The sequence below is a fragment of the Polypterus senegalus genome, chromosome 18 (assembly GCF_016835505.1).
Source record: "Polypterus senegalus isolate Bchr_013 chromosome 18, ASM1683550v1, whole genome shotgun sequence".
In the NCBI taxonomy this organism is placed as follows: Eukaryota; Metazoa; Chordata; class Cladistia; order Polypteriformes; family Polypteridae; genus Polypterus; species Polypterus senegalus.
This window is the reverse complement of record NC_053171.1, coordinates 6,331,981-6,347,615: the sequence shown is the minus strand read 5'-3', so window position 1 is coordinate 6,347,615 and position 15,635 is coordinate 6,331,981. Positions and strand designations below refer to the sequence as shown.

At 40.2% G+C, this 15,635-nt stretch overlaps 1 protein-coding gene across 3 annotated transcripts in view; it reads left to right on the top strand.

Annotated features, from left to right (window-relative positions):
- heatr5a (HEAT repeat containing 5a) overlaps positions 1 to 15,635 on the top strand; it is a 157,686-nt gene that overhangs the window by 23,134 nt on the left and 118,917 nt on the right. For all 3 annotated transcript variants that reach the window (XM_039742071.1, XM_039742072.1, XM_039742070.1), the window contains exons 2-5: positions 2,173 to 2,371; positions 4,746 to 4,957; positions 8,124 to 8,232; positions 14,240 to 14,389. In XM_039742071.1, coding sequence (XP_039598005.1) covers positions 2,240 to 2,371; positions 4,746 to 4,957; positions 8,124 to 8,232; positions 14,240 to 14,389 — 603 coding nt within the window. In that variant the 5' untranslated portion in view covers positions 2,173 to 2,239. The remainder of the gene's footprint in view (positions 1 to 2,172; positions 2,372 to 4,745; positions 4,958 to 8,123; positions 8,233 to 14,239; positions 14,390 to 15,635) is intronic.

Genomic DNA, 15,635 nt, shown 5'->3' with positions numbered 1-15,635 from the left:
GAGCTGCAAAGGGTGGGCCGACTCCATATTAAGAAGGGGGCATCATTAAAGATTATGTGTGAGTAAAGGCAGGCGTCCCAATACTTTTGGCAGTATAGTGTAGTTTAATGTGCTTTACAAGATGAAGAAAGAAAAATATAAAAATAAGATTAGGAAATACAAAGTAACAAAGAGTTAAGTAAGATTCAATGGTCAGGAGGACAAAAAAAAAAACTCCTAGAGGGCTGGAGAAAAAAACAAAAAAAAAACAAAATCTGCAGGGGTTCTGAGGCCACGAGACCACCCAGGCCCCCCGGGCATTCTACCTGACTTAAATGATCTAAATCGGACTTCATGGTTTTCAGGCTTCACGTGAAAGAATTTGATGATAATGATGATGATGGTCATGTGGACCTCAGGCCTTCCATCCATCAATGTAAGAACTGCATGGTGCTTTGATCAGGTGGTGGGTGCACAGATGGCCACCACAGAGAAACCGGAAAAAGAACAGCAGAGGAAGAAGGGGTTGGTACAGATTGTGGAGCCATGATAGAAATGATAAATCAATGCATATACAGAATATCAGAGTTAAACTAAAATTAAGCTATTAGGAAGCCATGTAAAAGTAATGAGTTGTTAGCAGTGTTTTAAAGTGCTCCACCGTATCAGCCTGGTGAATTCCTATTGGCAGAACAGCAGAAGGCCACCTGCCTCACCCCTTCTTTTAAGTTTAGCTCTTGGAATTCTAAGGAGACGCTCATTTGAGGATCTGCGGTGACGACTCGGAGTGTAAGGTGACAGGCATTCTGGGATATAGGATGGAGCAGATTATTGTAGTCTTTGTAAACCATCAGCAGTGTTTTAAAGTCAATTCTAAATGGCACAGGTACCCAGTGCAGTGACATCAGAACTGGTTAGATGTGCTCGGAATTTTCTTTTCCTAGTTAAGATTCTGGCAGCTCCATTCTGCACTCGTTGATGTCTTTTTTTATTTTTTTGGGTAGTCCAGAGAGGATGAGAGATGCATTTTCTAGTTTAATACCAACTCTGAGGTAGATGATTACTATTTAGTTGTAACTCGTGCAAGTCTCAGTTTCTGTGCTAACGTTGCATTTTTTATCAGACGCTGGTGAAAACAATGCCTCCCATGTGGGATGTTGCCAGTTCATTTTGCTCTTCTAGCGGCTTGTATAATATACATGCAGAAACCATGAATTATTGACTTTCTTTTTTCACAGTGTTCTATATCACCAAGGCATTCTCTCATTTTACACTTCAATATCAGTAACAGGGTTAGTTATTTTGTGATGTCCCTTGGTGAAGGCAATGCTTTTCCAACTTTCATTTGTCAAATGCATGTGAAGATGACATACAAAAATGGGGACTGTGTGTATTAGCAGAAAATTCATTTTGTTTTTTGTATAACATCAAGCCCCTCTGCATGCAGATGGCTTCTACAAACATTTGTGAAAGAACGAGTCGCTCTCAGGGGCTCAGGGTATTCAAGCCTGGTACCGTGATAGGATGCCACCTGTGCAATACGTCCATTCATAAAATGTCCTCCCTACTAAATACTCTGCGGTCAGCTGTTAGTGGTATTATAACAAAGTGGCAGCAATTGGGAACAGCAGCAATTCGGACACAAAGTGATAGGCCACTGAGTGTGGACAGCGCATGCTGAGGTGTGCAGAAGTTGCCAGCTTTCTGCGGAGTCGATAGCTACAGACCTCCAAAAGCTCAAGAACAGTGCAGTAGAGAGAGAGAGCTGCAGGTAATGAATGGGTCTCCATGGCCGAGCAGCTGCAGCCAAGTAACAAAGAGTAAAGTAAGATTTGATGGCCAGGAGGACAAAACAAAACTCCAGAGGTCTGGAGAAAAAAAAAAAAAAACAAATCTGCAAGGGTTCAGAGGCCACGAGACCACCCAGCCCCCCCAATGCAAATGATCTCAATCAGTCCTCATGGTTTTCAGGAGCTTCACGTGGAAGAATTAGATGATGCTAATGGTCATGTGGACATCTTGCCTTCAGTCCTTCAATGTAGGGAGTGTATGGCGCCATGATCAGGTGGTACAAGTTGTAGATCTTAAGCTGAATAAAATCTTAAATTACTGCTGTGTTCAGAAAAATGTTAAATAGAAACCAGTTTTAAAACTGAACAACTTGATTTACTTGTTACGCCTATTTTATTTCAGATTTTGAAATGCCAGTTTTGTAGCAGGAACACGTGGAGCCAGTCGTGATTGAGCACATTCCAGAAGAATGGAGCTGGACCTGGCCCATGGCTTGCTGTTAAATGAAGACATTTGCAGTCAGCTCAGTGAGCCTCAGAGAGCAGAGTTTGTGTTTGAATGGCTGACGTTTCTACAGAAGCTACTAGTTGCTGCTGATAAGGTATGTAGATTTGAGATGTCTGAAACGATTGGCATGTGAGTCGTTTTTAACGTGTTTGTTGTTTTCCACTTTTCTGTGTAGTGTGCTAGTTATTAAATACTTAGATATTTGAAGTGGTGTGTTTTGAAATTAAAAAAACAAAACAAGAAAATAATCTGGCTACCTGAAAGTGACCAACTGGATGCTGTTAAAAACTGGCTGCTCTGTGCAATATAGAAACGCATGATGTTTCAAATAATTATTAGAATTAGGACACTCGCAGGAATGTCTGATAGCAATACCCTCAGTAGTGAGTTTTCTAAAGTTTTGCATTAAAAAGAACAAAAATGATTATTGAACTGTTGTTACAAATAATAAATAAGGCTTTAAAGTGTACAGTTGGCATCAGCACAAGTCGTTTTTCCAGAGCTTGCTTAAGCCAGTGTTACATTACGTGACTTCTAGTTGTAGGGTATGTCAGACCGTGTAGATTTACATGACTGCAAAGGTGACTGTAGGTCAAATTCAGCGACTGTTTGAGTTTCCAGCACAGTCGTGCCCACCGTTTTTTCTTGCACCCAATAATGTGCTGCCTGATGGAGCTGGTGCTGTACGCAGGGTTAACAAGTATGGCGAATTCAGACACGACCTTGGCCTTTTATTTTGTTTTTCCCATTCTGTCGTGGTACATAAAACATGAGATGTCAGACAGACGAGCTTTTCTTCTGTTTATGAGGTCCAAAATAGCCACATTTCTTATTCCTCGATGCTGCATTAAATGCGTTAGTCTTCCAGATGGTAATTCATTGGTTGTCAGTTCTCATGCACACGGTGTCCGCCCCTATGACTAAACACAAAATCAAACTGTTTTTAATTTTTGTTCGGGCTATTCACAGACTAGTTGGTGTGAGTCGCCGTTTATGTCGGACTATGCAACTGGCCTTTATAGGAGCTCAGCACTGATTACCGCCATTATGTACATAAGATTATGTACGTGAAGGTTACTACTGAAAAACACTGAAAACGTCATCTAGCATGACATGGCCTACAGATTTATTTATTTATAAAGCACTTTAAAAACAACATCAAGGCTGACTAAAGTACTGTACAATAAAACCCGACATATAAGACACACAATAACCAAAGAGTAAAAGAAACGGAGACACATCAGAGCTGATGAAATTCATAATAAAAGAGTACACAGATAGTCGACGTATCACACGGGGGTCAAAGGCCAGGGAGTCAAAGCGTGTTTTTAAATAAGATTTAAAGACAGCAAGTGAATTAGCCTGCCTAACTGCCTAATGGCAAATCGTTCCAGAGTTTTGGTGCTGCAACTGAAAAAGCCAGATCACCTCGGAGTTTGCATCGTTCTCTTATGGACAAGTAAAGGCATCTGGTCTGCTGACCTGAGATGGTGAGACGATACATAAGGGTGCAGCAGTTCTGACAGATAAAATGGGGCACAGCCATTAAAAGGATTTAAAAATAAATACAAGGATCTTAAAATGGATTCGAAAATGAAGTGGAAGCCAAAATTGGGGTAACATGCTCATGCTTGCTCGTACCAGTTAAAAATCGAGCAGGTGTAGGCGAGCAATGGAGGCCTGACTAATTCCAATAAGAAGCGCATTGCAGTAATCTACATGAGAGGTTATAAAAGCAGGTATAACTGTTTCAAGGTTGAGTTTAGACAAAACAGGCTTTGTTTTTGATAGCCACCTGAACTGGAAAAGGCAAGATTTTGTCTTTGGTAAGTCGTTTTAGTGTTTTCTAACAAATAAAATGAAGTCGTCAAGTCCGTCAGCACACGGAGACACACAAACAACCCAACCACACACTAGTGCCAGTTTAGCATCACCAGTTCACTTAACCTGCATGTCTTTAGACTGTGGGAGGAAACCCTAACAGATATGGGAAGAACATGCAAACTCCATTCAGGGAGGACCCGCGACGCAAATCCTGATCTCTACCACTACCCCACTGTGTTGCCCAAACAAAATGAAGTTGTGTATTTTCAGTGTATTTTGTTTATCATTAGGTTGGAGATTTTTAAATAAGATTTTCACTGTACTCTGTGACATTGACGGTGTGAGTGCTGCTGACTAAGCGATTAGCATCTTGGTTCAGACAACATTTAAAGTTTGCTTGTCCCATTTAATATGCTGATCATAGGGTCTGGAAAGCGGTGTTGTGTTACATGTTGATAAGCACGTGTAAGTAAGTGTGACACGTGACGGTAAAGACCCCATAAACCTATAAAAGTCTAGTTTTGTTTTTCCCTCCACTTGTTTTGATTGTGCGCTGCCATTTTGTTGTATGTTGAGTTTAATTTTGTAATTCGTACTTGAGCAATTGGTTTCATTTTTTTGTCTTTTTTTGTTTATTTCTTCAGGCAGATTTAAAGGAAAAGCAGAAGAAACTCGTTGAACAGCTGACAGCTCTGTTGAATAGTTCTCCTGGCCCTCCTACCCGCCGACTTATTGCCAAGAACCTTGCATTACTCTACAGTGTGGGGGATACGTTTTCCGTTTACCAAACTGTTGATAAATGCAATGAAATCATTCGAAGCAAGGATGACTCGCCTAGTTATCTTCCCACCAAACTGTAAGTCATACAAGACCATAAACTGCTTGAGTCCTAGTGAATGAGGAGATGTGCTCAAGATTCCTGGTTTAGTCACCAACCATTACGCCAACAGTTCACCCACGTGTCCATCTGTACATTCATTTGAGAAGCTGATTATCCTGTTTAGGGTTCCATTGTGGCCACAGCGGGCACAAGGTAGAAACCATGCCTGAAGGGGCCACTGGTCAATGGCCGATCACATGCACTTCAACCCATGCTTCATTATACTGGGCCATTTTTGAGTCGCATTCATGTCTTTGTAATGTGGGAGGAAAACTCTGGGCACAAGCCGTACGTGGGGTGGGATTTGAACCTTGGACACTGGAAGTTTGAAGCAGAATGGCTAATCACTGTGCCATTGGGCTGACCTGGCTCCCTGTGACCCATTAAAAATAAAAAATAGATATTGTGCTGTATTTAGGATTTGTAATTTGTGTTCACAGCATAATTGTGCAGTATAAAATAAGGCTGTTACTAATTTTTGAAGATACTTTACAGGGAAACATCAGGCCAAAATTTTCTGAAAATGAAGCAAGAAAGCAAAATTCAATGTCCACTTACTTATGAAGCATATCATAAATTCATTCTGTCGGCTACAAATTTTTGACTCTGCCTGTGCTCTTTCAACAATGTGGAAAACAAATGCCAATCTTTGTTAGCATCAGCTTTGAAAAAAGTGAATCATAATGTGGAAAGGGCTTGACCAGCGTTTCCGTATGCTGCCAGTAAATGCCACACACATTTTAATTTTGCTGTTGCTCTTCTTTCTCCTGGATACTCCTACCTGCACATTATTTACTAGAAGTTGTTTAGAGGTTTTGAAATAAAGCAAGGACCCGATGTAATATGCTCATTTTAGGTCAAGTTTGTGCACCCGAGTTGCCCAATATGAGTTTTCACAAATGAAGCTTCTTGATTCTCTGTGCTATAGAGGGAGAATAGGACTTTTTTTCCTTTCTGCCTCAATGGTTTCACCAGTGAACAATAAAAGGACTTGCATTTTCCTTCTGTAATCTTCAAGAGGATCTTAAGGCCGGGTTTATACTTCATGCGACACAACACATGCTGCAGCGGACGCTCCTGCTATGCAAGCGTTTTACTGTTTACTAGATAGCCGAAGCCCACCGTAGCATGCGGCGGTGTAAGAATAGGAACGGAAAACGGTGCATTGCCTCCGTCAACCATTTGTGTAAAGAAATAACCCATTGATAGGAACGGGAAGTTGCCGGATCCTGGAATGGAGATGACGTTGTACAAAAACCCGTCGACAGAGAAGATACTGTTGTTCATTTTATAACAAAGGCTTAGGAAGCAACCATCGCAGTATAACGAAAATAGCAAGGTGTATGGGAGGCCGCAGGCAGCGTGGGGAAGGGTTTGGAAGAGGACGAATAGGAATCAAGAAATGCCGTGTCAGCTGCGTGTGGGCGGGACCGGTTTTGAAGTGGAAGCAGGGCGAACCAGAAGAGAAATATATATGAGATACTTGCGCGCATACTTCATGTAAATCTGGAAGAATCCACCAGGTGGCAGTGCAAGATATTATCATGGTGAGAACAGATTCGGCTTCGCTGTGTTGTGAATTGCCTGGATCACCCATTAAATTCAGATGACACCTTACTGCAGTATCTCTGTAAAGGATGTTTAATGATTAAATCCATCAATCCAGGGATGTGTCCATGTGTCCAGGGCACGAGCCTAAAAAACAATCCCTGGACGGGGCATCAGCACATCGCAAAGCTCTCACACACACTGGCGTCATTTTAGTGTCACCAAATCTGCATGTCTTTGAGAAGGAATGCGGAGCACACTGTGGAAACCCAGCAGGGAAACATGCAAACTCCAGGTAGCGACGTGACTCCTTGCGAGACTGCAGCGCTACCGCGCCGCCCCCATATGTGTAATTTAACAGTATTCATTATTTAAACAAAGTTAATGATTTATCTGTAAAAGAGCTTAAACCTTTCCAAAGAGAACAAAGCCCATTTTTCTAATTGAAAGTAGTTAAATGAGATACTGTTTGAAAATGTTTTGTCAGGAAATACATTTCAAATGGTGGTACTGCCAGGACGCATGGACATGTAAGTTGTCTTTCAACCAATCAATGTGTCATTTCTGATAACCCAAGAAAAAATTACTCTCTCTTTCATTTAGTTTTTTTTTCTCTGCTATTTTGGGGTTTGGAAGCTCCTATTACAGATCATGTATGTGCCAATCAAACAACTTTGATGACAGGATTGTCATTTCACATGAGCCTTTACTGTTCATGAAGTCCTTATTTAGTACACCTCATGGTGATGCCCATTGGAATATTCCTTTCATTTTCATGTCTATTGAAACTTGCAGATGTTTTTTGCCTTTGGGAGGCTTATATACTAGTGGGTGGCACAGTGGGTTTGTGTTGCAGGTTCTCCCTCTGTGGAGTTTGCATGTTCTCCCTGTGTCTGTGTGGGTTTCCCTCCAATGTCCAAAGACAATACAGGTTAGGTGAATTAGCAACACTAAATTAGCCCAAATGTGTGCTTGGTATGTCGGTGTGTTGGCCCTGTGATGGACTGTTGCCCTAAGAAGGGTCTGTTCCTGCCTTGTGCCATATGATAGTTGGCATATGCACTCTGCGGCTCAGGTCTGGAATGAGCAGGATAGGAAATGAGATGACATGACACACTAGTTTAAACTGTACCTCCTTCATTTTGCTAATGATCTTCTTGTATAGTTAGTAGCCTATAGAGAAGAATAGAACTGCTTTTTCTCTCTGACTACAATTCCTCTGTCTGATTTAAAATTTTGTATATAAGTTTTGTTTATAGTGTGTGTTTCATCTATTGTTTGGTGTCCTTGAGTGTTTAGAAAGGTGCCTAGGAATAAATAAAATGTATTATTATTATTATTATTTTTTTTATATTTTTCCTGAAAGAAACTGTCATGTTAGTTCATTTTTCCCTTTCTATGTGAGTATTTTTTCTGAGAATGTTTTGAGAATATCTAACTTTGACAAAAATGGGTGTAAAATAATCACCAGTTCCTTGAAGATTTAATAATATATTTATGTGATGATTATGTTCCCACTTGTTTCAGTTTTTGATAAGGACTTTTTTTTTTTTTTATATATAAAAGTTCTTATATTTAACTCCTCTAATTTCAGTGCTACAGTGGCATGCTTAGGTGCTTTATATGAACAGTTGGGCAGAATGTTGGGCAACACTTTTACTGAAACAGTGGGGAACCTCTTGAAAGCAATGAAAAATGCTGAGGTAAGGAATGTAGAATAATTCACATTTGAATAAAAATGGATAACTTTCCTCCAGGTTTTGGTGAAATTATGAAAAACACTTATTTTTTGTAAAGTGATCTTCATTTGTGTGCAGACTCTGAATGTTTACCTGTTTATAAACATAATTCATTAACAGTAAATTATTAAGCTGTGCAATATATATACTCAAACTCACAATGAAACACAATCATTTCAGTAATTAACATATAAAAACAAATCTGATAATGCAAAGTCTTTTACTATTATAATTGAGAAATACAAGAGGGGGGACCCAAAAATAACAAGATTTTTTTTTTTTCCTCAGAAGTTTCCAAAATTGAATAACCCTCAAAATACTCCCCCTGAGACGCAGTACCCTTGTCCCACCGCTTTTTCCTTTGTTCAAAACTGTTCTGAAAGTCTTGCGAAGTGGTGGCCTTCAGTGCCACCATTGTTTGCTTCTTGACCTCCTCTACATTCTGAAAACACTTTCGTTGAACTCCTTCAGTCTTGCGAATTAGAAAAAAATTGCAGAATGCAAAGTTTGGGGAGTAGTGGGAGTAGGGTTTTTGAAGAACCCGTTTTGTCATCCCATTTTTCATGATAAACTGCCGCACACTCAGTGCTGTGTGTGTTGGTGTGTTGTTGTGATGCAGAAGCTTCTCACCTGATTGCCAAAACTTGGGTCGTTCTCTCTGTACTGTATCAGGCAATCGCTTGAGCACTTTAAGGACGCCACTTGGCCAAATGATGCAGAGGACAGTCAGGTAGGTACACACACCTAGCCACAAAATGTCACAACTAATGCCCCTCCAGTTTCCAGAAAAAAAATTCTCGTTATTTTTGGGTCCCCCCTTGTAGCTGGTTGATGACAGAAGAAAGTATTCTTGGAGAATGTAAACCCTTTAGCGTTGTACATTTGCTTAAAAGAGAGCTACAGTTATGATGATTTGGGTCAGATTTCAGTCTCTTCTGCCTGGACATTCTGTAGTATCGGAAGTACATGCAATAACAAGAATACTGAATCCTTTGTTTTGTTGATTCCCAAACCTCTCAAAGCCCCTGGTGGCACTTGTTGTGGACAGTTGTAGTTGCTTGGCAGTGAAGAAACGGCAGAGAGTATGTTCCTTAGCAAGTCATAATGGGTTTTTTTTTTGCCACTTTTATGTAATTTACTGCTGCATGCAACAAAGCAATTGAGTGTAAATCAGCTCTGTTGATTGCCAGTTGCGCAGGTCTTCTAAGGCGTAATCAGTATGCGATATACAATTGACATCATAAAAAATGTGCTCAGGATCTTAACTGGCACTAGTCTGGACCTGTGGTTTCTTTGGAGGTAGAGTACCATCACATTTATATTGTTTCCGTTGTTGTTTGGACTCATTGCGATGTATCCTGGTTCCACTATTAGTGATGAAACGCCATCGGCAATATCTCATCTCAGGAGTCAATATTTTGGGCTCCATGCATGGTACAGACTTTGCTCATGCTTAATAGGTCATGAAGAGCAGATTCAGTTTACCCATAATTAACAATGAGGGTTGTTCAAAACGTTTCCGCACTTTTTTTTTTAACTGTATTAAGAATTTCATAAACAAATTCCATCACTTTTCTACATAGTCACCTTCCTTTGCAGTGCAATTTTCCCAGTCAGATGACACTCTGACACGACCAATCACTACTACTCCCGCCTTCACTGTTTCCAACAAAAATATTAACGTGCAGAAAACATTTTGAACGGCCCTCATATAATGTCTACTACACACCATCAGCGAAAGCCTAGCCTAATCTCGGGTCATCTTTGTAAGACATCCCGCCTTAATGGAAATTTGACATATATGACGGGAGCTGGTCCGGGTACTTTTTGGTTAGATGAGAATGAACCTCTTGAAGGCATGTTGTTCTGTAGTATTAGGAACTCGGTGAAGGCACTATATTTGATTTTGCATTTTGTTGGAATACATGTTGGCGTCGTTCTGAATGAAGAAGCATATTCTGTAAGCCATAAATCCTATAAATTTAAATTTCACACATATATTTTACACAGACACTGATCTTTGTCCATTTTAAAAATTCATCAAGGAAAAATACTTTCTTTAGGTCCAGGCTCACATTGTTTTGAGCACACCTTTATAGTTTAATTTTTTATTAGGTTCACTGGCAAATAACACCTGCTTCTGGGAGACTGCGCCCTAGTTATTATATTACCAGTATCGGCACACTGCATGTTACACTTGACTTGTACTTTTGATTCTCTTTCTCTGTACATTTAGCATCCGTTTGCTCAGAGGTTGATGCGCTTGCTGCTACCTGAGCAGCTCTTATCTCCACCCTAGCGACCCGCTTCTTCTCTTCTTCTGTCGGCATCTTTTCACGTTAAAGCTGATTAAGTCGGTGTTTGTGTTGCAATTATTTAGTGCGTTTTTCTTAATTTTTCACTTAAGCTGGCACTTCCTTCTTGAGGCAGATTGAACACTTATTTAAGATATGAAGAGGTAGGGGAAGTGACAGCGAAGGGGGTAGGGGTGAGGACGGCACCCGTACACATGCACAGCACGGCTGCCCACTGTCGAGAATTGATTCTACAGTAAAATAAAAAGAGGAATAACCTTGGAGGTCAATCATCACCCCGAAATTGGATAGTAGACGTCATGTAGTATATGTGTACCAAATTTCAGGTCAATAGTTCAAATGGTTTGAGAGCTACAGGTGATTTAAAATCCTGGACAGGCAAACGGACAGCCACGGTACTGTATTATATGTAAAGATGATGGGTATATTCTACAGAAGCTATTTTTCTAATGTTTCTGGAAACATGCTAATGGTGAGTATTAGCAGTGGCCATACGAGAAAGCAAACTAGCCAGCCACTGTCCAGGCACGCTGGCACTAATGACACAGGCTCAATGGATTGTTTCCTGAATGGAGTCTGTCTGTAAGCAGTGCCATTTAAAAATGTGTTCAGAGCTTTCAAAAACTGTTCACTTAAGTTACTTTGCTGTCAGAAAATATTTTTCAAATACAATTTTGGGCTGAATAATCCATGTGACAGATTTTAATTAAAGGTGAACTGAAATTGCTGTAAAATCTGGCAATGAGGATCAGCCATTGAGATATCAGTTTATATTGAGATTGGTTTTTAAATATGTTTTCTTTCAGGTTTTAAACTGAAGTAAAAATCTTCCAAAGGGTTTTGACGTCTCCTTTCAGCAATTCCTAGTTAGACCTGCTTGCCATGAGGTTTCTCTCTGTTCTCCGCAATAATGCGCTCAGAATGCATGCCTCTTTAATGAAGCTGAATTTCAGCTGGTTGCTGTTATTCATACTGCTGGAAGTGTAGCTGTTCAACCCCATTTATGGCAAATTAAATGAATAAAATAGCAATTATGAAATAATTGTATGAAACAGTCAAATGATACGTATAATTGAGTCATTAAATTGTGAAAAAAATGCATAATTAAATGAGTCACTTAATTTTAATAAAAACACCATGTGATAATTGTATTTTGTTTTAGTAAAGTAGCTTTGCTAACCTTTTTGTATTGCAGGTTATTTTTGAAACATTGTCTTATTTTTCAACACAGTTCTAAATTAACAATGTTTTTTTTTTTCCTGATTGGGCCTTTTAATGCCAGTGCTATTTACAGTGCCCTCCATAATGTTTGGGGCAAAGACACATTTTTCCAGCTACAGACTTTTATTTCAGGTGCTTTGCGCACATTTTGGTCATAACACTTTTTCTACACGGTCCCCCCATTTCAGAACACCATAATATTAGTAACAATTGGTGTCACAGGTGTTTGCGATCACTCGGGTGGGTATCATGGCTTCATAAGATTTACCCTTTGGAGTATGTAGCCGCCTTGTTCAACATGAGGACAAGAGCTGCGCCAATGAAAGTCAAAGAAGCCATTATGAGACTGGAGAACAAGAATCAAACCACTGGAGCCATCGGTAAAACCTTAGGATGACCTCAGTCAACTGTCTGGAATATCACGAAGAAGAAAGAGCACTGTGGTGAGCTCAGTAATTGTAAAGAGACAGCTACGTCAAGAAGGACCTCCACTGCTGATGACAGAAGAATCCTCAACTGTGGTAAATGAGAAGTCAAGCAAAGTGAAAAAAAGATTAAAATATCCAAGCTTTCAAGGCAGCTCAGGCCCCTTCTTTAGGCATGCTTGACTTCTCATTGCATCCATAATGGCTAACACAGTACAACATCTTGCTACTACAAACTGCGGTAAAGAAAATGCCCCAGACGCCTGTCTGACAGATCAGAAACTGTCTTCAGGAGGCAAGTGTGGATGTGTCAGAGATGATGAAGTGCAGAAGACTTCAAACAAATTTATTTAAGCTCATCCACCTTCACCAGCTCTACTCCCTCATCCTCACCATTCCACTGACCTCCCTCTCATTCACACACATGTATTCTGTCTTGGTGGTCCTACTGACCTTCATTCCTCTCCTCTCATATCTCCACCACTCCAGGGTCTCCTCGACCTGCTCCCTACTCTCACTGCAGATCACAATGTGATCAGCAAACCTCATAGGCCACAGGGACTCCTGTCTAATATCATCTGTCAGCCTGTCCATCACCATTGCAAATAAGAAAGGGCTCAGAGCCGGACCCTGATGTAATCCCACCTCTGTCACTCCTACTGCAGACCTCACCATGGTCACATGTCCCTTGTACATATCCTGTGCCACCCTTACATACTTCTCTGCCACTCCCAACTTCCTCATACAACGCCACAACTCCTCTCAGTTACCCTGTCATATGCTTTCTCCAGGTCCACAAAGATGCAGTGCAACTCCTTGAGGCCTTCTCTATACTTCTCCATCAACACCCTGTACATGATATTCTAAGGTTACCAAATGCAACTTTGATAAACAAACAAACAAACAAACAGTCAAGCAGTACACTTCTAATGCAGTTTAAAATTGTTTTAAACAATAAGTGTTTGCTGCTGATGGCTCCTTGGCCAGTGACACAGATTTGTCAATGGCTGGTGCTCAAGTGTAGTTCTTAGTAGGACTGAGTTCAGTTTAGTGTGTTGTCACTGTTCAAATAGCATTTGGCTTTAGTCCTGATTGTGCAGAGACAGCAGGCACACATCAGCAAAGACAGAAATAAATATGAATACGATTGCTGCAGAATAAATTTATAACTATAAGTACAGCATCAGGTTTGATTTCATCTAACATTTATGTTGCTTCACGAAATGTTTTTTCTGGTAGCAGCGATGTCACAAATGCCGGTGTGTGGGCTTGTATGCAGATATATCCCTGACTGGAGATCACCGTATTGTGAAAAAGTGTTTGTAAAGTACAGAGAAAAATGCATAAATGCTTTTTGAGTTTCATCTTTCATGTTGTCAGAAGAGATTTTTTTATGATCTGGTAAAGGTAACTCCATTGAGCGTGAAGAGAGCCTGCAAGCCTGGCAGTCAGGCCGGGCTCTGGTGGCAATGGCTGCTGTCTATTCTGAATGTTTGCTAAGTTCATTGATAGGTGCAGGGAAGCATCCATGTAATTGTCATCTTTAACTGTAATAGTTTTGTGTTACTTTGTTCTTTGTGATTTGCTTTTAGCTAAATAGATGCAATCATTGTGGATTTATTGGCTAAATATTTAAATGTTCGTTTTTTTTCTTCAAATGTACAGTTGTGGAAATTATGCACTCTTTGTAGAGGAAATGATAAAGATTCTTTAAAATAAACTAATTTACATCCAGAGTAGTCCAGTTGATGAATCCTCGCCATGTGTCAATAAGCATGTTGTTATCGATTTCTCACACAAGCGGTTAGATGGTTTATAACTTGGCATGCATTGTCCATTATATCCTATTTGAATAAATGAAGTAACTTTCATAAATACAGCTAACTCTAGTACAACACAACATGTCTTAAATTGCAATAGTTTTCTTGGACATTGTCCCTAACCTCATTTTTACTGTTTGTTCTCAGGTCTGTCGTCTTGATTTTTTCTAATTGTGTTATCATTTATCAGTCTCAGGGTCGATATGAGATTATGATGAGCTTAAAAAAGATTCTTCGAGGTCAAGGAGTGAGTGCCGTACCCTGCCACCGAGATATCTACAAAGCAGCTCGAGTGTGTCTTACAGACCGTTCGATGGCGGTGAGGTGTGCAGCAGCCAAGGTATGCTTTTGATTTCATGGAAGAAGATAACCTGTGCGTGTTGAATTTTATAAAGATTGGGTCTTTTCAACTGTAACAGTTGCCTTGGATATGTGTGGGTGTCACTGGCACTTTGCATCTTTCCCCATTCCTGGTAATGGCGGCATGGCTGAATGTGTACGGCGGGCCAATGGTACAAGGGGAGGGGGAGCACGTGGCTCGGAAGACCAAACAAAGTGTACAGGGAGGAGCCAACCTTATATAAATGTGTGGAGAGGGAGAAGAGAGCGCCAGACCAAAAAGTGAAGCAGACGCCTTAAAAGAAAAAGGTACGAGGGAAAGCTATTCAACCCGCGTGGAAAAAGTCAAGTGAACCCGGGTTCATTTCTGGAGAAATTATTTTCCTTTTCTATGGAATAAGGTGAAGGCTTTCAGGAGCGGACCTGACGGGCCAGCACAAGGGACTGTTTAGCAGTACGTTTCCCTGAATAGGAGGTATGGTTTGGTGCATCCTTCCCCGCAACAGGCTATAGACGGTCATCTCTATGTTAATATTTAAAGGACTCTGATGGCATTTATTTCTTCATTTCTCTTTCCCATATTTATATATTAGTAGTGTATGTGGTTGAGCGTTTTGTGTCGTGATTTGTTTGGGTGGGAATCTCTGCAGCGCGATAGTATGTACATAGGAGTTTTGTTAGTTGTGTCCAATTTCTTATAATCATTTTTTTTTTTTAAACTTAACTCTGCCTTCTCTGGTTTGTTTCTGTACTTGTGGTGGTGTAGTAGTAGGGAAGTGGTGCTGCACCCCGTATTATTTAAAAAAAAAAAATTTTTTTCTTGTATTTTGCTGCCACTCTAGGATGGCAATGCATACTATAATCGTGCCAGCTCGGAGGGCAGTACACCACTATACTTCAAATCTAAGGATCTAGTCTTGGTGGCATTTTCAAATTTTGCAATAGTTACTGTTTGTTTAAAGCTAATTTTTTTTATTAAGCAAGTAATACTCTTCATTGTATACAAATTGTATATATCTTCTAGAACAGGGATCACCAACTCTGGTCCTGGAGGACCACTGTGGCTGCAGGTTTTCATTCTAACCCTTTTCTTAACGAGTGACTTGTTTTGCTGCTAATCAACTTCTTTTGAACTAATTTTAATTGACGTGCACTTGAAGACAGACTCCTTAATTGTTTCCTTTTCCTTAATTAGCAGCCAAACAATAATGAGATACAAAATGAGCCAAAACTACTGGTGTCCAAAG